Source organism: Xenopus laevis, chromosome 7S (genome assembly GCF_017654675.1).
Source record: "Xenopus laevis strain J_2021 chromosome 7S, Xenopus_laevis_v10.1, whole genome shotgun sequence".
Classification (NCBI taxonomy): Eukaryota; Metazoa; Chordata; class Amphibia; order Anura; family Pipidae; genus Xenopus; species Xenopus laevis.
The window spans coordinates 29,434,291-29,459,137 of NC_054384.1; the positions used below are offsets into that span (position 1 = coordinate 29,434,291).

At 39.6% G+C, this 24,847-nt stretch overlaps 1 protein-coding gene across 1 annotated transcript in view; it reads left to right on the forward strand.

Annotated features, from left to right (window-relative positions):
* The window catches only part of dna2.S (DNA replication helicase/nuclease 2 S homeolog), a 43,644-nt gene extending 19,070 nt beyond the window's left edge, over positions 1-24,574 (forward strand). Inside the window, 12 exon segments of the mRNA NM_001085762.1 lie at positions 857-1,084; positions 5,399-5,515; positions 11,903-12,012; positions 12,662-12,771; positions 13,694-13,918; positions 14,496-14,689; positions 15,309-15,398; positions 17,852-18,053; positions 19,628-19,717; positions 21,095-21,277; positions 23,715-23,861; positions 24,530-24,574. Of these exon segments, the coding sequence (NP_001079231.1) occupies positions 857-1,084; positions 5,399-5,515; positions 11,903-12,012; positions 12,662-12,771; positions 13,694-13,918; positions 14,496-14,689; positions 15,309-15,398; positions 17,852-18,053; positions 19,628-19,717; positions 21,095-21,277; positions 23,715-23,861; positions 24,530-24,574 (1,741 nt within the window).
* The last annotated feature ends 273 nt before the right edge of the window (positions 24,575-24,847 follow it).

Here is a 24,847-nt window from a genome sequence, read left to right on the forward strand (position 1 = left end):
TGGGCCTCTGTGTATCTGAAATGCAAGGGCCTATTTCTCAGTCCGGACCTGGCTGCTTGTGTGTGCCATTCTCTGCTTACTCAGTGCTGCTTGTGTGTGCCATTCTCTGCTTGCCCAGTACTGCTTGGGTGTGCCATTCTCTGCTTACTCAGTGCTGCTTCTGTGTGCCATTCTCTGCTTGCCCAGTGCTGTCTGTGTGTGCCATTCTCAGTGGGTGTGGTTTAAAAGGGGGAGTGGCTAACACTGACTTCCATTATCGGCCCTCCACCACATAGGCCAGTAAAATTTTGGCCCTCGGTACCACAGAATTTGGACAGCACTGATATATTTTAATCACAGTAACATATAGTTATTTACTAAAATCTGTCATGTTGTGGTAAACCACAATGACTACCAAATTGGTTTTCCTACACTCCTGAGAGTTTACTAACAGCAATTTCCATTTACTATGCTTTCTCTGCAAACCCCCTCCCCCCAACAAACCCAATTTTCATTCAAAGCTGGACATATTTTAAGATATTTGCCCTATTCTAACTTATCAGATTGTTGGTCTAGGGTCCTAATGATTGCATTATACCTATCCAAACCCATGAACTAGGGCTACATTAATGTGTTTATTGAGTCCTGCGTGTCCCATAGATAACTAGCAGGCTTTTTTGAAGTGCCATACATGGGCTAATAAAAAACGCTGCAATAACTGTCTGGAGGGGCCAGGTCAGAAGCTTTTATCAGCCTGCATATGGACCACCTTTAGGTTATGGAACTGTAGCTATACCTGCTTTTTCCAGCTCTCCATGTAATACTTTTAACTATGACAGGATGATTTTACTCTAACCAGAATTTTGGTCATTTTCAGAGAAGAAGATGGGCAATGCATTGGGAACCTTATTAGGACAGGACATGTACAAACCATTTCTGATGTACAGTATCTACATTCCTTTCAGCGTAGATCTGGTAGTGTCCCTGCAACAAACTTGGCATCAGGTGACAGAGTTGTAGTAAGTGGAGAGGAAAGGTTTCTTGCTCTGTCAACTGGCTACATAAAAGAAGTCAAAGATAAAAACATCACTTGCATCTTGGACAGGTAAGTATTCTGCATATCTCTCCAGATCCATAAAAAAGGAGATTTTTAGTATAACTTACTGTTAAATCTCTTTCTCTCTAGGCACTCGGAGGACACAGGAACCATAGGGTTAAGCTACTCCCTCCAGGAGGCAGGACACTGATAACAAAAAAAGAGCTGGGCTCCTCTCCCCTCTATAGCCCTCCTGCTTAACTCCCACATCTCAGTTTAGATAGCAGGGAATTATATATACAAGGAACTATATACACATAACCAGAAGGTCAAACACTACGGGAAACATATTCCCCTTTATGATCACAATGGAGACCTGTTTTCAGGGAGGGTGTTCCTGTGTCCTCTGAGTGCCTAGAGAGAAAGAGATTTAACGGTAAGTTATACTAAAAATCTCCTTTTCTCTTATGGCCTCGGGGGACACAGGAACCATAGGGACCTACCAAAGCAGTCCCAATCCCATATTTTAGGGAGGGAAGAAACAAAGACCAACTGCCTGCTTCAGTCTGAACAGACAACTGATTGCGGACCTTCCTGCCAACACACAATTCGGCAGAGGAATAGGTATCAAAACTGTAGAATCTTGTGAATGTGTGGATGGAAGACCATGTGGCAGCTCTGCACAGCTGATCAGCGGAAGCATCATTCCTTCATGCCCAAGAGGTACTTAATGCCCTAGTCGAGTGAGCTCTGATCCCCTCTGGGGGAGTCTTGTGGGCTACTAAGTATGCCTGACAAATTGCCTCTCTGATCCACCTTGACAGAGTAGCCTTTGATGCCGCTGTCCCCATCTGAGGACCTGAGGGAATCACGAACAGTGATTCGGACTTTCGTAAGGAAGAAGTTCTCTTCACATAAAGTGGTGTGAAAAACTATTTGCCCCCTTCCTGATTTCTTATACTTTTGCATGTTTGTCACACTTAAATGTTTCTGCTCATCAAAAACCATTAACTATTAGTCAAAGATAACATAATTGAACACAAAATGCAGTTTTTAAATGAAGGTTTACGTTATTAAGGGAGAAAAAAAACTCCAAATCTACATGGGCCTGTGTGAAAAAGTGATTGCCCCCCTTTTTAAAAAATAACTTAACTGTGGTTTATCACACCTGAGTTCAATTTCAAAGGTTATAAAGCCATTTCTAAAGCTTTGGGACTCGAGCGAACCACAGTGAGAGCCATTATCCACAAATGGCAAAAACATGGAACAGTGGTGAACCTTCCCAGGAGTGGCCGGCCGACCAAAATTACCCCAAGAGCGCAGAGAGAGGCCACAAAAGACCCCAGGACAACATCTAAAGAACTGCAGGCCTCACTTGCCTCAATTAAGGTCAGTGTTCATGACTCCACCATAAGAAAGTGACTGGGCAAAAACGGCCTGAATGGCAGATTTCCAAGGCGCAAACCACTTTTAAGCAAAAAGAACATTAAGGCTCATCTCAATTTTGCTAAAAAACATCTCAATGATTGCCAAGACTTTTGGGAAAATACCTTGTGGACCGACGAGACAAAAGTTGAACTTTTTGGAAGGTGCGCGTCCCGTTACATCTGGCGTAAATGTAACACAGCATCTCAGAAAAAGAACATCATACCAACAGTAAAATATGGTGGTGGTAGTGTGATGGTCTGGGGTTGTTTTGCTGCTTCAGGACCTGGAAGACTTGCTGTGATAGATGGAACCATGAATTCTACTGTCTAACAAAAAATCCTGAAGGAGAATGTCCGGCCATCTGTTCGTCAACTCAAGCTGAAGCGATCTTGGGTGCTGCAGCAGGACAATGACCCAAAACACACCAGCAAATCCACCTCTGAATGGCTGAAGAAAAACAAAATGAAGACTTTGGAGTGGCCTAGTCAAAGTCCTGACCTGAATCCTATTGAGATGTTGTGGCATGACCTTAAATAGGCGGTTCATGCTAGAAAACCCTCAAATAAAGCTGAATTACAACAATTCTGCAAAGATGAGTGGGCCAAAATTCCTCCAGAGCGCTGTAAAAGACTTGTTGCAAGTTATCGCAAACGCTTGATTGCAGTTATTGCTGCTAAGGGTGGCCCAACCAGTTATTAGGTTCAGGGGGCAATTACTTTTTCACACAGGTTTGGATTTCTTTTCTCCCTAAATAATAAAAACCCTTGTGTTATCTTTGACTAATAGTTAAATGTGTTTGATGATCAGAAACATTTTGTGTGACAAACATGCAAAAGAATAAGAAATCAGGAAGGGGGCAAATAGTTTTTCACACCACTGTATGTTGATAAAGCCCTGACAACAGCCAGGAAATGAAGACGGCTCTCCTTCTCATTCCTTGGTTCTGGGACAAACGATGGCACCACAATAGGTTGGTTGACGTGGAAGGAAGACACCACCTTAGGAAGGAAGTTACAGTCCGTAACACCACCTTGTCTTGGTGGAAGACCATGAGCGGTGGAGATATGGATAGTGCACTCAACTCTGAAACTCTCCTGGCCGATGCAATGGCCATCCGTAAAACAACCTTCCAAGTCAAAATCATGAGGTCTACTGAACCGAAAGGCTCAAGCGGAGGATCTTGTAGAGATCTGAGCACCAAATTTAGGTCCCATGTAGGAACTAGTCTTCTACGGAGAGGTGCCACATGAGCAGCTCCCTGGATGAAAGTGCATACATCGTCCCTTAATGCCAGCCGTTCCTGGAAAAGTACAGATAAGGCTGAAATTTGCACCTTCAAGGATGCCACCTTTTATCCCCCTTCAAGACCCCTCTGTAAAAACAGAAGGACTCGAGAGAGATTGAACTGGTCAAAGGGAACTCCCTTGGAATCACACCTTGCGCTGGCGCTTAAATGGGCGCTTAGCCCCGGAAACAGAACCAGATGGTTCTTCCAGCTGTAGGGTAGCTTTAATGGCCCTGATGAGGCCCTCAATATCATGAGGGACTTCCCTGTCGGGATCAGGAATGTCCTCAGACGAGGAGGAAGAAATTTCCCCTGCACTACTGAAGTCAGTGTGCCTGGAGGGAGCGAGGAGAGCATCTTAATTGTCCCAGTGCCGACTGACAATGGCGCGAGAGAAGCGCGCCAGGCTGGAACCTCCCAGGGAGCATCAGAGGAAACTCCCCTTTCGACGAGAAGAGCGCGAGACCGGAAGAGAAGGGATTGATGTCACCTCCCTATGTGCCTGCTCCCTCCCGTCGGCACTAGTACGCACTAAGCTGGGCACCCGCTATGTTTATCCTTGTGCTGCTTCCTCCCAGGTGACGCCGTGAAACACGCTCTGGTCCAGGCTGCATGAGGAGGAGGAAGAAAGAGAGCGAGAGAGAGGGGGGAATCCCCTTTTCCCCGGGAAAGACTAGCGGGCTGTACAAAATCCCACAGGTGGGACTGAACCACCCCCTGGGCTGCCTACTTACCCTGAGGGAGTCCTGTGAGCTGCAAAGCCATCAACAGGGGACATACAGCTCTCCACCATGAGCCTCTCAGTCTGGCCAACCATAGTTTCTGCCGTGTTAGCAGGTCCTGGGATGTTGGGTGGTCAGCTTGTAACAAGACTTATAAACCCCAGACGAGGCGTCCCGCGATGGGGGCTCACCTTAGAGTACAGGATTGTACCTGACTCCGGTCTCTTACCCTGGGTGTCAACGCTAAGCGTTGACCGTAGAATCCTTGTGTGGGCCTCCTAGAGGCCAAGCCCTACCTCCTTGGATGCAGGACACTGAAAAACTGAGATGTTTGAGTTAAGCAGGAGGGCTATAGAGGGGAGAGGAGTCTAGCTCTTTTTTGTTATCAGTGTCCTGCCTACTGGAGGGAGGAGCTTAACCCTATGGTTCCTGTGTCCCCCAAGGCCATAAGAGAAATCCTCTTACTGCCCCCCCCATTGCTTAAGTCTAAAATAAAAAATAATACTTATAATGAATATTGCACCCTCTTCTTTAAAGTTGCTGAGGCGTTCCATAACCATATAAAAGCATAAGGCAGAGTTGTGAGTTTTCATACAAAATTCTAGCCTTAAAATGTGTCTGTGTGTACACATGACATACACCTTTGAAGGAACTGTCATTACAAACCGCCACTTACCATTCCCATTAAATACTAAATATACTGCTTATGACAGATGGTATTGCTGTCAGGTGGTTATCCCCTTTGGATTACAGAAATCGGTATTCATAAAACAATACCCACCTGGCAGCACCAGGACTTTAATAAGAAGCACGACTGACGTTATTTGTTGTGGTTCACCCTAACTTGGACAACCACAAATACACCTGTGCTATGGACATTCTACTTTTAAAATATTGCTTTAACAAAAAAAAAAACATTTATGGCAGCATTTTGTTTACCTTTGCCAGGAGTCTTGTCAAGCTCCCTGAGGATTTGTTATTTAGGCTTGATCATGAAGAAGGAGGAGGAGGTTTAGAGTTCCATCTTGGAAACTTATCAAGGCTGATGGAGAACTCATCTGTAAGGTATGTTTGTATAGCTTTATTTCAGTTTATTGACTTGCTTTTCTCCACAATATAAGTTTCTGAGATGAGGGAACATAACATTATTTTTCTTCAGTCACAAAATTTCAAATTTTCCTCTTTAAAGTGGCAAGTGAGTGGAAGTAGATCATAAACAAGATTTCCTTTACTGTTAGTGTTTTTTAATTTGTCTGCAAGATTCTGCCTGAATTTTCTGCCATGTCCTACCAGATTCTCATTTTTTAAAGCTGCATTTGAGTTACAAAATCCTCCTGTATATTAACCCTTTAAATGCCACAGAACGTAGAATCTACGTTCTGTAGCAAAGTAACTTGAAATGCCACAGAACGTAGATTCTACGTTCTGCAGCATTTGCAGATTTGGGAACGGAGGAGCGGTTTGTAAAGCCGCTCGCTCCGTTCCTGCTTGTTCCCCAGCCCCTAGGCAACGAGCCTAGGCGGGGAACAAGTGGCCCCTGGGTCGCGATCGCCCAGGGGCCCCAAGGCAGCAGCAGGCACGTGCAGCATATGTGCCCTGCTGCTGCCTGCACTTTCAGAACGGAGGAGCGGCTTTACAAGCCGCTCGCTCCGTTCTTAGTGTCCCTGCCAGCTTACCCTTCCCCTAGGCAACGAGCCTACGTAGGGAAAATGGGCCCCTGGGTCGCGATCGCCCAGGGGCCCCAATGCAGCAGCAGGCACGCAAAATAAACGTGCTCTGCTGCTGTTTGCCTGCTGCCTGCTTTTTTTGAACGGAGGAGCGGCTAAAAAAGCCGCTCGCTCCGTTCATACTCGTCCCCCAGCCCCTAGGCAACGAGCAGAAGCGGGGAACGAGTGGCCCCTGAGGCGCGATCGCCCAGGGGCCCCAAGGCAGCAGCAGGCACAATGAAATCTAGGTGCCCTGCTGCTGCCTGTGCTTCCTAGACCTACAGCACCGCCCACTCACCAGATCCAGCAATGAAGACGATTCCAGCTCATCATGCAGCCCTCCTGGACAACCTACAGCCTGCCACCCCAGGTTAGTGCCCCCCCCCACACACACATACACACAAACACACACCCACACACACCTATTGTACTAATACACTTACATTCCCACTTATATTCACACTTACACACACATACATTCAATTTTGGGGGATCAGGGGGGGTCACATATATTCACAGCCCTTACACATGCTTGCACACACTTGCACATGCAAACAACACGCATACAACACACAATTTGCCTGTTGTACACACACATACGCTATTTTGTGTGTTTTTATTTTCTTTTATCGCATCGTCTGTATTTTTGCCTGTAAAAACTGTTTTATTGCCATTGCGAATAGCGTATTTGCTAATTGCACCGCGCAATACCTTTTGTATGTTATTTCGGTGATTATATTGCAATTTCAGTGATATTTGTACATTTTTAGCCATTTTATTGCATGTTTAGCCATTTTATTTCATTTTCAGCTTTGCGTAGGTGTTGTTCGCTTATTTCTATCTGTAAAACCTATTTAGCTATGCTAAAATAATCAAACTTTGATTCTGACCGTTAATTACATTAGGCTAAAAAAAAAAAGCCATTGATTTTTGTGGTTTTGTTGGATTTTACTGATTTTATACCATTTGGCTCAGTTCTATGTTACTTCGTTTTGCCCATGGAAATTTTGTCTGCTATAGATTCATTTGGGGGTCTCTGTGCGCCACATAGTTTGGTATATCTATACATATTGGGCATCAAAGTATTCAGTAGACCCCTGGCGTTCATATTTAGGATGTTTTATGCTGATACGTTACGAAATGTGGGGCATATAATGGGGTAAAATTCAAGCTTTCTGACGATTTTCAGAAATTTGATAAAAACCGTTATGTTCAGCATTGCTTTGCAGTTTGGCAGTATGCAGTAGAAACGCATATTTACCCATATTGGATTTGTCAGAATGTGTACTTTCTAAAAATATATGGTTTTCTGGGGTCTCTGTACTGTTAGGGGGGTCTAATGTCGCATAATACACACACCAGGTGCTTATATTGCAGCAGCCAGCGCGTCAGCTGTGAAAATGTATATACAGTATTGTCATTTGGGGGTCTCTGTGCGCCACATAGTTTGGTATATCTATGCATATTGGGCATCAAAGTGTTCAGTAGACCCCTGGCGTTCATATTTAGGATGTTTTATGCTGATAAGTTACGAAATGTGGGGCATATAATGGGGTAAAATTCAAGCTTTGTGACGATTTTCAGAAATTTGATAAAAAACGTTATGTTCAGCATTGCTTTGCAGTTTGGCAGTTTGCAGTAGAAACACTTATTTACCCATATTGGATTCGTCAGAATGTGTACTTTATGAAAATATATGGTTTTCTGGGGTCTCTGTACTGTTAGGGGGGTCTAATGTCGCATAATACACACACCAGGTGCTTATATTGCAGCAGCCAGCGCGTCAGCCGTGAAAATGTATATACACTATTGTCATTTGGGGGTCTCTGTGCGCCACATAGTTTGGTATATCTATGCATATTGGGCATCAACGTGTTTAGTAGACCCCGGGCGTTCATATTTAGGATGTTTTATGCTGATAAGTTACGAAATGTGGGGCATATAATGGGGTAAAATTCAAGCTTTCTGACGATTTTCAGAAATTTGATAAAAAACGTTATGTTCAGCATTGCTTTGCAGTTTGGCAGTTTGCAGTAGAAACACTTATTTACCCATATTGGATTCGTCAGAATGTGTACTTTCTGAAAATATATGGTTTTCTGGGGTATCTGTACTGTTAGGTGGTCTAATGTCGCATAATACACACACCGGGTGGTTATGTCGCAGCAGCCAGCGCGTCAGCCGTGAAAATGTCTATACATATTGTCATTTGGGGGTCTCTGTGCGCCACATAGTTTGGTATATCTATGCATATTGGGCATCAAACTGTTTCGTAGACCCCTATGTTTATATTTAGGATGCTTTATGCTGGTAATGATACATGGACAATAAGATGCTGGAAAGTTGAAGCTTTGAGGCAATTTTCAGATATTTCACCAAAACCGCCAAATTTGGCAAAGCCTTGCGACTCAGTAGTTTGGAGCAGAAAGGCATGGGTACCCATTTTAGATTCTGTAGAATGTGTACTTTCCAAATATGTATGGGTTTGGGGGGTAAACATATATTTCTGTGTTTTTACCCCACAAAAATGCAGTCAATGTGTTGATTTTTCATTAGCTGAAGTTACCCACAGGACAATTTGTATGTGCTAACTTCATTTTGGGGCCTCTAAATGCCATATACTTTGGTAAACCTATGCACAGTGGGCACCAAACTGTTTGGAGGACCCCTGGCAATCACAATTTGGGTGCTTTTTTGTGATACGTAATGATACATGGGCGATATGGTGCTGGAAAGTTGAAGCATTGAGGCAATTTACAGATATTTCACAAAAACCGTCAATTTTGGGAAAGCGTTGCGACTCAGTAGTTTGGAGCAATAAGGCATGGGTACCCATTTTAGATTCTGTAGAATGTGTACTTTCCAAAAATATATGGGTTTTGGGGGGTAAACATATATTTCTGTGTTTTTACCCCACAAAAATGCAGTCAATGTGTTGATCTTTCATTAGCTGAAGTTACCCACAGGACTATTTGTATGCGCTAACTTCATTTTGGGGCCTCTAAATGCCAGATACTTTGGTAAACCTATGAACAATGGCCACCAAACTGTTTGGAGGAACCCTGGCAATCATATTTAGGGTGCTTTTTCTTGGTGCATAACGATACATGGGTGATATGGTGCTGAGAAGTTGAAGCTTTGAGCCAATTTTCAGATATTTCACCAAAACCGACAATTGTGGGAAAGCCTTGCGACTCAGTAGTTTGGAGCAGAAAGGCATGGGTACCCATTTTAGATTCTGTAGAATGTGTACTTTCCAAAAATATATGGGTTTTGGGGGGTAAACATATATTTCTGTGTTTTTACCCCACAAAAATGCAGTCAATGTGTTGATTTTTCATTAGCTGAAGTTACCCACAGGACTGTTTGTATGCGCTAACTTCATTTTGGGGCCTCTAAATGCCAGAGACTTTGGTAAACTTATGAACAATGGCCACCAAAATGTTCAGAGGAACCCTGGCAATCATATTTAGGGTGCTTTTTATTAGTACGTAATGACACATGGGTGATATGGTGCTGGGAAGTTGAAGCTTTGAGGCAATTTTCAGATATTTCACCAAAACCGACAACTTTGTGAAAGCCTTGCGACTCAGTAGTTTGGAGCAGAAAGGCATGGGTACCCATTTTAGATTCAGTAGAATGTGTACTTTCCAAAAATATATAGGTTTGGGGGGTAAACATATATTTCTGTGTTTTTACCCCAGAAAAATGCAGTCAATGTGTTGATTTTTCATTAGATGATGTTAGCCACAGGACTATTTGTATGCGCTAACTTCATTTTGAGGCCTCTAAATGCCAGATACTTTGGTAAACCTATGAACAATGGCCACCAAACTGTTTGGAGGAACCCTGGCAATCATATTTAGGGTGCTTTTTCTTGGTGCGTAACGATACATGGGTGATATGGTGCTGAGAAGTTGAAGCTTTGAGGCAATTTTCAGATATTTCACCAAAACCGACAATTGTGGGAAAGCCTTGCGACTCAGTAGTTTGGAGCAGAAAGGCATGGGTACCCATTTTAGATTCTGTAGAATGTGTACTTTCCAAAAATATATGGGTTTTGGGGGGTAAACATATATTTCTGTGTTTTTACCCCACAAAAATGCAGTCAATGTGTTGATTTCTCATTAGATGAAGTTACCCACAGGACTATTTGTATGCGCTAACTTCATTTTGTGGCCTCTAAATGCCAGATACTTTTGTAAACCTATGAACAATGGCCACCAAACTGTTCGGTGGAACCATGGCAATCATATTTAGGGTGCTTTTTCTTGTTGCGTAACGATACATGGGTGATATGGTGCTGGGAAGTTGAAGGTTTGAGGCAATTTTCAGATATTTCACCAAAACCGACAATTTTGGGAAAGCCTTGGGACTCAGTAGTTTGGAGCAGAAAGGCATACCCATTTTAGATTCTGTAGAATGTGTACTTTCCAAAAATATATGGGTTTGGGGGGTAAACATATATTTCTGTGTTTTTACCCCACAAAAAATGCAGTCAATGTGTTGATTTCTCAGTAGCTGAAGTAAAGTCCTGAACAATTTGGATGTGCTAACTTCATATTGGTGTCTCTAAATGCCAGATACTTTGGTAAACCTATGCATAATGGGTATCAAACTGTTCAGTGGACCCCTGGCAATCATATTTCAGGTGCTTTTTCTTGGTACCTAATATAGTTTTGGATATGCGGAGCAGCAAAATAAAACCTTTGAAATGATTTTTCAGAATTTTGAATTTTTTTTTGAAAAACCATGTTTGTTGAAATGTTCAGACAAGCTTTTATGTTTAGTAGTTGGGAGTAGAGAGACATAGTTACCCATTTTGTAATCGGCAGAATGTGTACTTTTCAAAAATGTATGGTTTTCTGGGGTAAACCTACGGTTTCAGGATTTTTTGCCTTGGAATCTAAAGCATGCCGTTTTCAGCCTTAGTGCTTTCAAAATTCAGTAATATACTGCCGGGAGTTTTTGAGGTACAGAAGTCCTAAATCTCCCTAAAACTATACATATCTGGTATTGGCACGTTCGAGAGACATAAGGCTTTCCAAATCAGTTGGATTTTCATCCGTAAAATGAAATATTTTTCTGGTATAAATTGATATACGATGAAAAATCATAATTTTTCATTTTTTTTTGGTATTTAGCACTATAAATTTTTTTGCACAGGTGGAAATACATGAAAACTCAGGCAGATTTAGAAAGCTCAGTTTCTAACGAAAAAAACAATGTATAGTTTTCCTAGGTAAACTATAGGTTTCCCCTCAGAAAATGCCCCTAAAGTGAGAGAGCACAAAATGTTTCAAAAACGGCTGGCATTTCGCGTAACCAAAATGTGAAACTCTGCTGGCACTTAAAGGGTTAAAGCCTACCTGATCATGGATTATTAGATGTAATCACATTGGACAAAGAAATCTCCAGTTCTATCCACTATCCTTATGTGTAACTTATTGTCATTCCTAACGGCAATGGTAAATGGGAATTTTATCACTTGTGGTAAATCCTCCTTGGTTTCCTTCCCATCGATCATTGGAAAACATACATGTCTCATTGTAGTCTGTCATTTCCATGAGTATATGTGTTCCAACTGGCAGTGGGAAGGAAACTAGAAAAGCATTGTTGCCCACCATAGAGCAGATTTACAGAGGGTGATAAACATCTGCTATTGCAGTTTTGATTATTTCAGTCTGTAACCATTGTTTATCCTCTAAAAAGGAACAATGTGTGATTTTTTTTTTCTTTTTTTTAGTGAAAAACTGCGGAAATTGATCATTGACTTTAGCAAACCAAATTTTGTTCAGCATTTAAGCTCCATTCTTCCTCCTGATGCAAAGGATATTGTTGCTTCCATTTTAAGAGGTATGATCATTCTGTAATTCATTTTATACAAGATGACTGAAATGTGTGTGTATGTTAAAAACACTTTTTTTTCTGCTGTTTTGTAGTGCTGGGATACTAGGTTTAATTGTGGCCGAGGATATAAAGCTGTCCCAATGCTTAACTGGGTTTCCTGTGGGTACTCATGTTTCCTCCCACACTCTAAGGGGGTTATTTACTAAAACTCCCATACCTGAATCCCCTTAATTTACCAATAAAAGTTTTCGAAAACAAAAAGTTGCAAAAATTCTAATCATGCAATTTTTTGAATTGTTGCCCTGAAAACTCAAGCTTATCAACTTTTCAACCCGACTTCTACCAGTCAGTCTACACTATTATAAGAAACATCTAAATGAGGTTGTTCCTGAAAAACAAAGCAGTACTAGGTATTTACAGCCAAAGGTTGTACCTGTTTTTTTTTTTTTTTGCTCCCGCTACATTTTTTAATCTTTATATACTGTTTGATATTGATATAGCCACTGTTGGCGGGATTCATGTTTTACATGACTGTAGGTGATCTTTCAGCCTTGGTCTAGATATTCTAGTTATTCTTTGTGGTTCATCACATGGCTTATGGATAGCAAAGCTTATGGTCCTGTTTGTTTCATTGCAAATTTAATTTATATTGCAGGCCTTAACAAACCTCAGAAGCAGGCAATGAAACGTGTTCTCCTTTCTAAAGATTACACTCTTATTGTCGGCATGCCTGGAACTGGGAAAACCACTACTATATGTACCCTGGTAAGAATTAGCATTTTAATACCAGTACTTGCTATCCTTGCTCCACTGGGTACAAGCGATAGCTGTATGCAATTAAGGTTCACCTACATTTTGAGCCCTGAAATTGTAAATGGGCCAAACAATTTCGATAAATTAAATGACAAGTACAACTGTAATATGCAATTTGTGACTAGTATGGTGTAAGACCCTGCATATAGGATTCCAAAAGCAAATGTTGACATTTACTGGAAATAAACCAATCCCTAGAAAAAGCATGTATATATACTTACTATACCTGCTATCCCACCGCCACATTCCCTTCCCAGAGGCTATTATCTTTGCTGCTACTATAGGTACCATCTTTCCCTACATTACCTGCTATCCCACAGCCACATTCCCTTCCCAGAGGCTATTATCTTTGCTGCTACTATAGGCACCATCTCTCCCTACTATATCAGCTATCCCACAGCCAAAGTCCCTTCATAAAGACTATTATCCCCACTATAGGCACTCTCTGTTCCTACTATACCTCCACTCCCACAGCCAAAGTCCCTTCCCAGAGACTATTGTCCACTTCTATATAGGCACCATCTCTCCCTATTATACCTGCTATCCCACAGTCCCTTCCCAGAGACCATTATCCCCGTTGCTTCTATAGGAACCGTCTTCTCCTGCTATACAGTACATGCTGTCCCACAATCCTTTCAGCCACAATCCCATCCCAGAGGCTATTATTCCAATGCTACTGCAGACGCTGTCTCTCCTTACTATAGTTGCTATGTCACAGTCCCTACCCAGAGCCAGGGACTATTATCACTACTGCTTCTATAGGCACCATCTCTCTTAACTATACTATACATTTATTACATTTTTGTTGAATTAAAATATTGTATTATTCTATATCGTATTGTGGGGTTTATTTGTTTGTTTGTTTTTTTTTTAGGTGAGAATTTTGTATGCTTGTGGGTTCAGTGTGCTGCTAACCAGTTACACACACTCTGCTGTAGATAACATCTTATTGAAATTGAAAAAATTCCAAGTGGGCTTTCTGCGTTTAGGGCGGACACAGAAGCTCCACCCAGATGTTCAGGAATTCAGTGAAGAAGAAATCTGCAAAGCCAAGTCAATAAAATCTTTAAGTGCTTTAGAAGAACTCTACAATAGTCAGGTAAGGGTCCATTTGAGAAAAGTCCTACAGTTATAAGGCATCCATACTCTATCTTTTCCTGTAAACTATCCAACCAATGGCTGAACAGCTGGATAGTGTACATGGAGCCATGGTCTGTTATGGCCCTCATTTTATTTCCATCATTGAGCTGTGACTCCTTGTCACATCTTCATCAGATGATCAACTGGTAGATATGTTGAATTGGCAGATTAGATTTTTAAACCTGCCCAGTCCTAGATCATCATAATCGGCAGACTTCCATTCGCTGTTTTGGATAAAATATATCGGCACATGTATACTCAGTTGACTAAAAATAGACTAAAAGAGAAGTGTATGCTTACTTGTTAGTATGTGATCAAAAACAAAAAAAAAAAATAGAAAAGAGCCAAAAGAATAACTGTTTATACATATTATTCATTGGACTACAGTACCTGGTTTATATTAGTATCTAAAAAAGAATAATTGATAAACTTACTCTACATGGGGGGAGGAATATACACAGTAATAATAAAACTTTGGTATTTCATTTTTGTACTGTTCTCTAATTATAGTTTTCAAATATTTTATCCCCCAACAGCCAGTTGTTGCAACAACATGTATGGGTGTGAATCATCCAATTTTTACACGAAGGCGGTTTGACTTCTGCATTGTTGATGAAGCATCCCAAATTAGTCAGCCAATTTGCCTTGGCCCTTTGTTCTTTGCCGACAGATTTGTTCTAGTGGGCGACCATCAACAGCTTCCTCCATTAGTGAAAAGTGCAGAAGCAAGGTAAAAGAGAGCCCAGAGGCATTTATAATTGCATTATATTCTTGAATTTGGAGGGCAAATGCTCCAAAACTTGGGCTTAAAGGGTTCTAAACCCTCCTAAAAAAATAACTAAGTAAATGAATTCTCAGCAACTTTCCAGTATAGTGTAATTTATATTAAAATGCATTTCTTTTTCATTTGTTATTCCATGCACTGCTGGTTCTAACTATTGAAAAAATTTAGTTATCCCTGAAGATGTGAAGAACCACTCAAGGCATTGTGGGAATTTGAATCTTGACTGGAGTAGAGTTAGTAGAGCTATTGTTTCAGTTGTACATACGCTACTACCTTAAAGTTCAGAGAAAAAGAAGAAAAAACGTCTTGGTACCAAACTAAACTAAGAAATATGTTCCCTGACTACAAGATCAGTGTGATGTCAAATCGATCATCACTAGTACTGTGGAAAAAAACAAAAACTCTCTATAAATGACACGTCCTATTTTCTATATGGTCATCTTCCCTGTTTATTAAGAAATGCCTCTATCTGTGTATTCCTGGTACTGGTATGTGTTTCTACACTGTTGGCTGTAGGTCCACTAAACTGCATATAACTTATATTTTGGCTACTTTTCTTTATAAGAGAGCTGGGTATGAGTGAGAGTCTTTTTAAACGGCTGGAAAGGAATCAAGAGGCTGTGGTGCAGCTGACTGTACAATATCGAATGAATAGGTAAGCTTTTCTCTTATTAATTTATTTAATGTTATTGCTTTTCTCTCCCTTCTCACCCTCACGTTCTCTTTGACTTTCCCTTTGCCATGTTGGTGGTTGTCCTTTAAATGTATATCTTTGTAGAAGCCATCTTAGAAGTTGGTGCTTTTGTCAAAATCCTTTTTTTTTTTTTTTTAAGAGCCTCCAAAACAATAATAATGGCATTATTACATAGTGACATAGCACGTTAGGTTGAAAAAAAGACACATGTCCTCCAAGTTCAACCTCTTTAAGTCTATACATAACTGCTAGTTGATCCAAATGAAGGTATCTTCCATAACCCTGTATTCCTTCACTTGCTAAAAAGCTGTCCAACCCCTTCTTAAAGTTATCTAATGTATCAGCCAGCACTACTACTTCAGGGTGAAAACTTCACAGCTTCAGCTGTAAAAAAAAAAAAAATCCCTTCTGAATATTTAGCCAGAACCTCCTTTCTGCTAATTGGAATTGGTGACCTTGTGTCAGCTGAAAGGACCTACTGGTAAATAAAGCATCACAAAGATAATTATATGATCCCCTTGTATATTTATACATACTGTAGTTATCATATCACCCCTTACGCACCTCTTCACCAGTGTGAACATCCCCAACTTGGCCAGTATTTCCTCATAGCTTCGATTTTCCATACCTTTTACAAGCTTAGTTGCCCTTCTAAGCTGGAGTGCTGGAGACCAAAACCTTACTGCATATTCTAGATGGGGCCTTACCAACTCTCTATACAGTGGAAAAATAATTCCCTCCTGCAAATCTATACCCCTTTTAATACAGCTCAAGACCTTGTTTGCCCTTTCTGCTGCTGACTGACATTGCTTGCTACAGCCAAGTTAATTATCTACAAGGACGTCAATGCCCTTTACTATTATGGCAGTAATGCAGTCCTGTTAAGGGTATAAGTGGCTTGAATATTTTTACATCCCAGGTGCGTGACTTTACATTTATCAACATTGAATTTCATCTGCCACTTAGCTGCCCTGTTGAAAGAATGCTGCATCCTGGATGGAATTATTGGCCTCATAGTTTTTTTGTCATCTGCAAGTTAAATAAAAGTGGACCCAATACCGAGCCTTGAGGAACCTCACTAAAAACCTTACTCAAAGTAGAGAATGTACCATTAACAACCCCCCCCCCTGTACCCAATACTGTAGCCAGTTTCCTATCCATGTTTAAACGACTTCATTGAGCCCTAGTTTAAAATGCAGTCGTTTGTGGGGCATGCTATCAAATACTTTGGCAAAATCTACTCTAAATCTACTGTTCCCCCTCTGTCCAGTATCTTACTTACCTCATCATAAAAAAAACAAGCATATTTGTCTGACATGACCTATCCTTCATAAAGCCATGCTGATTTACTTCTCATAATGCCATAGAGATCACTAGATCCAGTATAGCATGGTTTCTGGTTGTCATGCAACAACGTTAATAAACTTGATCCCATAAACTGTCCTGGCAGTACTGTTGCTCCAGTCAATATCTGGGTAATTAAAATCCCCCATTATCAATACTTTCCCCAAACTAGCAGCCTTTTCTATTTGCATCGTGAGCTTAGCCTCCTCCTCACTTACATTAAGGGGTCAATAACATACCCCTACAATTAATTCGCTGGACTCTTTACAATCATTGCGCACCCATAAGGATACAGCTCCCTCATTTTCTAACATAACCTCCTCCTTTATATTCGCTTTTAAATCCTGCCTAACAAACAGACATACCCCTCCTCCTTTCCAATTGCCTCTGTCCCTCAGAAACAAAGTATAGCCGCTGATATTAACTGCCCAGTCCTGTGACTCATTCAGCCATGTTTCGGCAACACCAATCACATCATATTTTCCCTCCTGCACCGGCACCTTCAGCTCTTCCATTTTACCAGTCATGTCTCTCTTGTCATATAGTCAGAATCTGAGAAGGCACAGTGATTTAAATAATGTGCTCTTACACTGTAGTTGAATCCAGAGACTTCTTTAATGTGTTGCAATGTAAACAGTCAAGGCTTATAAACAACAACAAAAAACTAGCAATATTTTCAAAGCATCAATCATTGTTCCAATGTTGCCAACTTCTTATTAGGGTTCTAACCCCACTGCCCCAGCATTGCACAAAGATGACTTCCTTAATTGCTGTAAATAAATTTGCAGGCAAAGATTGCTCTAGCCTGCCCAGATGTGTGGTTTATAAGAAACATTAACTTGTATTAAATTACTTCAGTGTCCTCCCTATTCTTATTCTGCTAAATGCCAGGCTGACCAGTTAAATTCTGTCAGCAGGGACTCCGCTTGACTCTTCTTCTCTCTTTCTTGTTTTCACCTACAAACACATCATCTTCTTAAAACAAGTTATTTGATTTTATAATTGTTCTGTTTTAATTAGATTACACTTATGATTGAATCACTGACAATCAATGTTTATGTGCTCTTTAGTAAGATTATGGCACTGAGCAACAAGCTGGTGTATGAAGGCAGACTGGAGTGTGCCTCTGACCGTGTATCTAATGCTGTAGTTCAGCTACCGCATATTAAGACTTTACTACTGGAGCTGGAGTTCAGAGAGAGCCAGGAATCAATGTGGATTAAAGATGTATTGGAGCCAAGTAATCCTGTGTGCTTTCTGAATACAGAAAAAGTATGTACTGGTGATTTAATGATGGCTTTTCCTATATCTGCAAATGTGTTCCTGGGGCAGTATTAAAGGGGCTTTAAAGGAAAACTATACCCCCCCAAACAATGTAGGTCTCTATTAAAAGATACTGAGTAAAACAACTCATGTGTAAAACCTTGCTTCATGTAAATGAACCATTATCATAATAATATACTTTTTTAGTAGTATGTGCCATTGGGTAATCAAAAATAGAAAATTGCCATTTTAAAAAATAAGGGCCGCCCCCTGAGATCGTAAGATTCACTGTGCACACATACAAACCACATGTAAGGTCACATGAGCCAATTAACAGACAGAGTTCTGCCTTTTGCTTCCTCACTTCTTCCTGTTAGAGTTAGTGTTGTAGTATTTCTGGTCAGGTGATCTCTGAGGCAGCACAGATAGAGTTACGAAATGGTGGTTCAAGGCAAGAGATGTAAAAGAGCAATATTTATGTAAATATATATTCCAGTTTGGTAAGATTCTTTAATATATCATTCAATTTGATATAAACTAGCTGTTGCTTAAGTATTCATTTTGGGGGTATAGTTTTCCTTTAAGTTAAATTCTAGTTTTAGAATGGCTAATTCAACTTTTCAGTCGACCTCTAAATTATTTGCTGCCTTCCTCTGCCTCTTTCCATCTTTCAAATGGGGGTTCACTGCCCCCCATATAAAAACCCAATGCTCTGTAAGGCTACAGATTTATTGTTATTGCTACTTTTTGTTATTGCTCTTTCTATTCAGGCCCTTTCATATTCCAGTCTCTTATTCAGATCAATGCATGGTTGCTAGGGTAATTTGGACCCTATCTTCCAGATTGCTGAAACTGCAAGCTGCTAAATAACTTAAAAATCACAAATATTAAAAAAAAAAATAACACCAATTGCAAATTATCTCTTTCAATCTCGACATCAAACTAAAAGTTAATATAATGGTGAACAACTCATTTAAAGGGTATGTTCATCTTCCAAACACTTTTTTTAATTGAGTTTATTTCTGGTGAACAATCTGAAAACAACATTTTTTTCAATTATTTTTCCATCTTTAATTTTTTACAGTTTTCCCAAAATTTAAGTCTGCGTGTCTCTAGTGTTTCAGTCTGGCAGCTCAGTGATCCAGGAGCACCTGAACTGTTACAATTTGCTACATTTAATTGATACAATTAGTTGATACATTTCTCAGCAGCATCTGTGGAATATTGGCAAGTATTGTATCAATTCTAACAGCTGCCTTTAATGAAACTTTAGCAGAGAAAAAGGAACAATTGGTACAATTTTGGCGACTCCGACTCCAGATACCCAAAATTGCTTTTTTGTGTTTTTCTTTGCACATGTGGGGTGCCCCAGCTAAGGGAGGATCCCAGTTATGAGGAAAACCCCAGCACTGAGCTAGTGAATCAAGAGTTCTTAATTTCACCGGACTGCTGTAATTACCCAGTGGGTTATTTCACAGAGAAAGTATTTAATTAATGAAAATGAACTGAATTTAGATTTGAATTGAGTCAAACTAACATCTGTAATTTTGACACTGATTCACAATGTTTTTTTTCACTTCTAGATTCCAGCCCTGGAAACGGAGGAGAAGGGCGGGATCAGTAATTGGATAGAAGCTAAACTGGTGTTCCATTTGACAAAGCTGTATCTAAAGGTCTGCTTTCTAGAGGTGTAACAAGATATTACTGGGCCTCACAGCAAATTAATTTTAGCGCCCCTACCATATCCAGAGGTTGTCCTGTTTTACCAATATTTATTGAAATTGTATTTGAATTTGAGCCTCATGGGGCCCTCCTATACCTCCTGCCCCCCCTGCAGCCACAGGGTTTGCTTTCTCTGTAGATACAACCCTTTTTTAGCACTTTGCGTTTCACACTTAACCGTTAAAGGACAAGAAAAATGCCTAAATTACATTTAGGGGTTGAAATTTGGCAGAGCGAAACCAGTGGCATAACTCAAATTCATGTATAACCCCTATAATCTCTGTGAACATAACTATCCTCCTGTGTGAAACTGAATTTTTCTAGTGCTGCTGGGCCTAAAAGAATGTGCATTTGATCTAAATCAACATCACGCATTTTGTGTAATTTTGTCATCTATGTTATAGTTCCAGAAAGTTTTTGTGATTGTGCTACAACTATTTATTATTAATTTATATACAGTTTTGACAATTTAGTGCATACCTTTACATCAGGGATGTCCAACCTTTTGGCTTCACATTGGAAGAAGAAAAAATGTTCTAGGGCCACACTCGAAACACACACACACTAACGCTAACTTTTGATTTATTTTATTGTAAAAGAAAAGAGGGTTTCATAAACCTAGTGAGATTTTTGACATTGTGTTTGAGAAACTAATGTATCAATATCTGGTTGAATGGAAGAAGTTGCAATTCTCAGTGAATTCTCAAGGTGTGCTCATCAGATAATTTGGTTCTAATTTTACTCTTAGTGTGTTCATTCTTAAAAGAAGTTGCTCACAAATGTAGGCGCTACATATATCCCTAGCATAGGGGGCGGTACCGCTGAAGAATGCTTACCTGCCTTTTTAAGTAACCGAACGCTCACTTGTTAACTGCTTTTTCTGCTCTAGGAAGCCACACACCGCACACCCCATATAAAATTTAAAGCACACATGCACACAAATAGCGACGCGTACATACGCTCTCTGTGCGTGACATTGCAACATGACTTTTCTTGGATTGGCGGAAGTTCAAGCTGGGCCGCATTCATATCCATCCTGGCTCACATGCGGCCCTCGGGCTGCAGGTTGGACACTCCTGCTTTACATGAAGTCTCTTCATGGTTCTCAACTGTCCCTTGAAAGTGTAGCTTTCAAACCTTACCGCAGATAAGCATTAGAAATCCAGAGCACCATGGTGTTGTGTGGCAAAAAATCCCAAGACATGTATCAAGCTACATTTTTTTTAAGGAAAGTATTTTTTGGCATGCTATACATCCATAGGGCATAATTTTGTGTGTCATCTCAGTGGACGATTATAAATTTGTTTTTATGCTGTCTCTCTACAAAGGCCGGCTGCAAACCCTCCGACATTGGGATCATAGCGCCATATCGTCAGCAACTTAAAATGATCTCTAATTATTTCAACTCATTGTCAGCCAGTGCCGTGGAGGTGAATACAGTGGATAAATATCAAGGGAGAGACAAAAGTGTTATCATTGTGTCCTTCGTTAGAAGCAATATTGATGGAAAAGTAAGTGGAGGAACATCTAATTTTTGTAATTTTCAGTTAAATTATGAGCATGTACATGCAAACCCACATTTATGCTGTTAAAGTATTGTATCACTTTTTTATACCAGTTTCAGCAAGCTTGATATACAAATTTAGAAGGAAAAAATGGTGTTACTTGGTACACATCAGTGGTTCTTTGATCATAAGGCTGGATCCTATTCCTGGGCTCAAAATATATTTGCCTACTTGGATATTAAAAGCAGAATGATGCAGCAGTCACAGGGTGTACAATAAAAGTGTGTTTACTTTTATTATAGATTGATCACAGCAATGTTTCAGACTAAATAGGTCTTTTTCTCAAGAGGGCAAAGCTAGACTGGGAGAGGATTTATATAGTCAGATTGAGAAAGACTAGAGTCTGATTCCTTTCTATGATCACATTGGTTTTATGGTCCACCAATTACGATGCATTGTTTTGGACATGATACAGTGGAAGTGCACGCTGGTATTTTATTGTAACTATCTTAGATATAACTTAAATGGAGTGATGTTTTTAAATATTTATAACCCAATTATGACCCAGGGGCCTTATAGTTTTGTAGTAAATGAAAGTCTAAAAACCTCTAGCATAAAAGTAAAATAAGTTGTTTTTTTTTTGGTAAACTTATTTTTTCTTTGACAGTTTTTTTGGAATTTGAAGAATGTGGTTAAAGTACGGAAATTGCACTTATGAAATATGTAATTTTAGGGCACTTATATGGTGTTAAACTAAATTTGAAAGCTGAAGTATTCTAACTGCTACTCTAAGGTGGCTAATATTGGTGCATCTCTTTCCCTGTGTTCATCATAATATGCAGCTCTTCAGATGAGCAGTAGCTTAAATAAAGCCAATCCTGTGCGATAACTTACTAGGAATGCACCGAATACATAATGTTTTGGTTCAAAAAATAATAAAATGGTATCCGTTGTTGATCCGTTGCTGCTGCAATCAATTGTCCAGAGTCGTAAGATTTCTTTCAGCTAAACCCTTAGAATCCCTTGTCTGAATCCTGCAAAAGAAATACAAGCATTTGGGCAAATCCAGAGCTGAATCCTGGATTTGGCGAATCTCTGGCACTTTTATGCTGTTATCAATAGCTATCTGCCTGTAGTTAACCAACTTTTTTTAATAATATCAAATATGTTCTACTTTAAAAGGAAAGTCAAAAAAAAAATTGTTTAGGGCTTTGCTTTTTTAGATTTTAAAAGGGGCTGCAGATTGAATTAAAAAAACAGGATTTACTTTTGATGTTAATTTCAAACACATTGACACACAAATAAATAAATATATTATATATATATTATATATATATATATATTATATATATATATATATATATATATATATATATATATATATATATATATATATATATATATATATATATATATATATATATATAGTGAATAAAGTACCCCCTCTTGTAAAATATAAGGATATTATAAGTTACCGAGGAGTTTCATGACCATATAAAAACACGAGGCCGAAGGCCGAGTGTTTTTATACAGGTCATGGAACTCCGAGGTAACTTCTAATATCCTAATATTTTGCAATTGGGGGTACTTTATTTATTATAATACACAAATTTTAGTGAGTCATGTGACAGAAATGACATCACAACTCACCGTTTATAACTGATAACATCAGAACTCACCGTTTATAAGGATATAATTTACAAGATATTCATGGCTTTTGTGTATTATATATATATATATATATATATATATATATATATATATATATATATATATATATATATATATATATATATATATATATATATATATATATATATATATATATATATATATATATATATAGGGAACTGCGGTTTAGGTAGTAGTAGCAGCAGCAGCAGCTCCTTTTACACAGTACACAGATAAGAGACAGTACACAGGGTTTCCAACTGAAATTTGTGTGTGAATATAACACAGCAACTTAAACACAAAATTAAAGTACATTACATCTGAGGTTGCAACAAAGCAAAATAGTAACAGTCTTGCTGATGAAGATAAGCTTCCTTTCCAAAGGACACACAGCCCTACTTGGGCAAGTTAAATCCAATAAGCAAATGAAAATTTCACTCAGTCATTTGGAGTTTCCCAGTGCTCTCTGTCTCCCTCTCTCCATCTCTCTCGGGCAGAGAGCAGCCACTCTTGAAGTGCACCACACCTCCAGACAAGGCTAATAATTCCTCACTTCTGACCCTCATTTTCACAGCCCTCTATGCTGCCTCATAGAGGATTCTGGGAGCGATATACTTTCTGTCTATGATCTTCCCAACAATGCTACAATATATATACACATATATATATGTATAATAATATGCATGTATTGGAAAATATGCCTCATGAGACAATGTAATTATTTTTTTTCTTTTTTCCTGGTATCTAACAATATTCTCTGTTTTTGGAACAGCTTGGAGACCTTTTAAAGGACTGGAGAAGGCTAAACGTGGCACTGACACGGGCCAAACACAAGCTGATCATGTTGGGCTGTGTTCCAACCCTTAACCGCTTTGACTGCCTGGAGCAGCTGATATGTTATCTAAAGACTGAAAATCAAATATCCTTTTTAGTTTAACTGTGCAACATGTGGTTTAACACCCATCCCTAGTGGGGGTCAAACCAGGCTTTGTGTCGGTGAAGAGACCGAAACAATACGAATGGAAAGAAGGTGGTGCTTGGAAACTCTGCTTCTCTGCATTTTAGGGTCAGGGTATTTTTTCAGGGGCTTCTTTTTGACTAATGTGCAGGGAGGGGGCAGTCTGCAATGGCGGCTGTTAAGGGGGGCTATTATTACTGGGAGGGTATTTAGTTCTGCTTTAATTAGTTGAGCCTTTTTTTTTTTGAGTCCATTTATTCTAAAGATTGACATTCAAAAAAATAAATATGGGACTTTAGATTTACATGCCACAGGTGTGATATACCTTCTGTGTGTGCCTGCAGATGCACTCCCATACATTCTCATCATGTGATGCCGTTTTGGGTGTAAACCCTGAGTCTAACTGTGTAGAACCCTCCGTGTGAGCTGTCTGCTCATGTGAGCTGCTTTAGTTTAGTTATTATAAAAATTGTTATAAAATGTGTTTTTCTTGGCACGAACAGCCTTGGTCAACTTTCGAGGGATCCAAATTTTGCAAAGCTTTTGACAAAAGGTTGTGACAAAATCACAAAAACAAATAATATCTATTAAGTGTTAACTTGATTTGTTTTTTTCCTTGACACTAGCACATTTATGATCTTCCAGAAGGTGCCCATGAGCATTTCCCTGTATGAAGAGGCCTCTTTGATGGCAATAAGTCATTTGGAGTTTTCATGGATATGAAGATGTTTCGAAAACACATGCAAAATTCTTTTCATTGAACTCCTATTGGACAAGGGGTTATACTGTTGCTTTAAAGGGACAATATACACCGATGTTCCATCTTTTTTTTAGGGTGCTTTCTATTTAGCTGCTGGTTTATCTAATTTGTTTCACAAACAAAGCAGTTGGGGTTAAGATGGCTCTTTATACTGAGCTCCGTATCTTTCCTTTAATGCTACAGAATC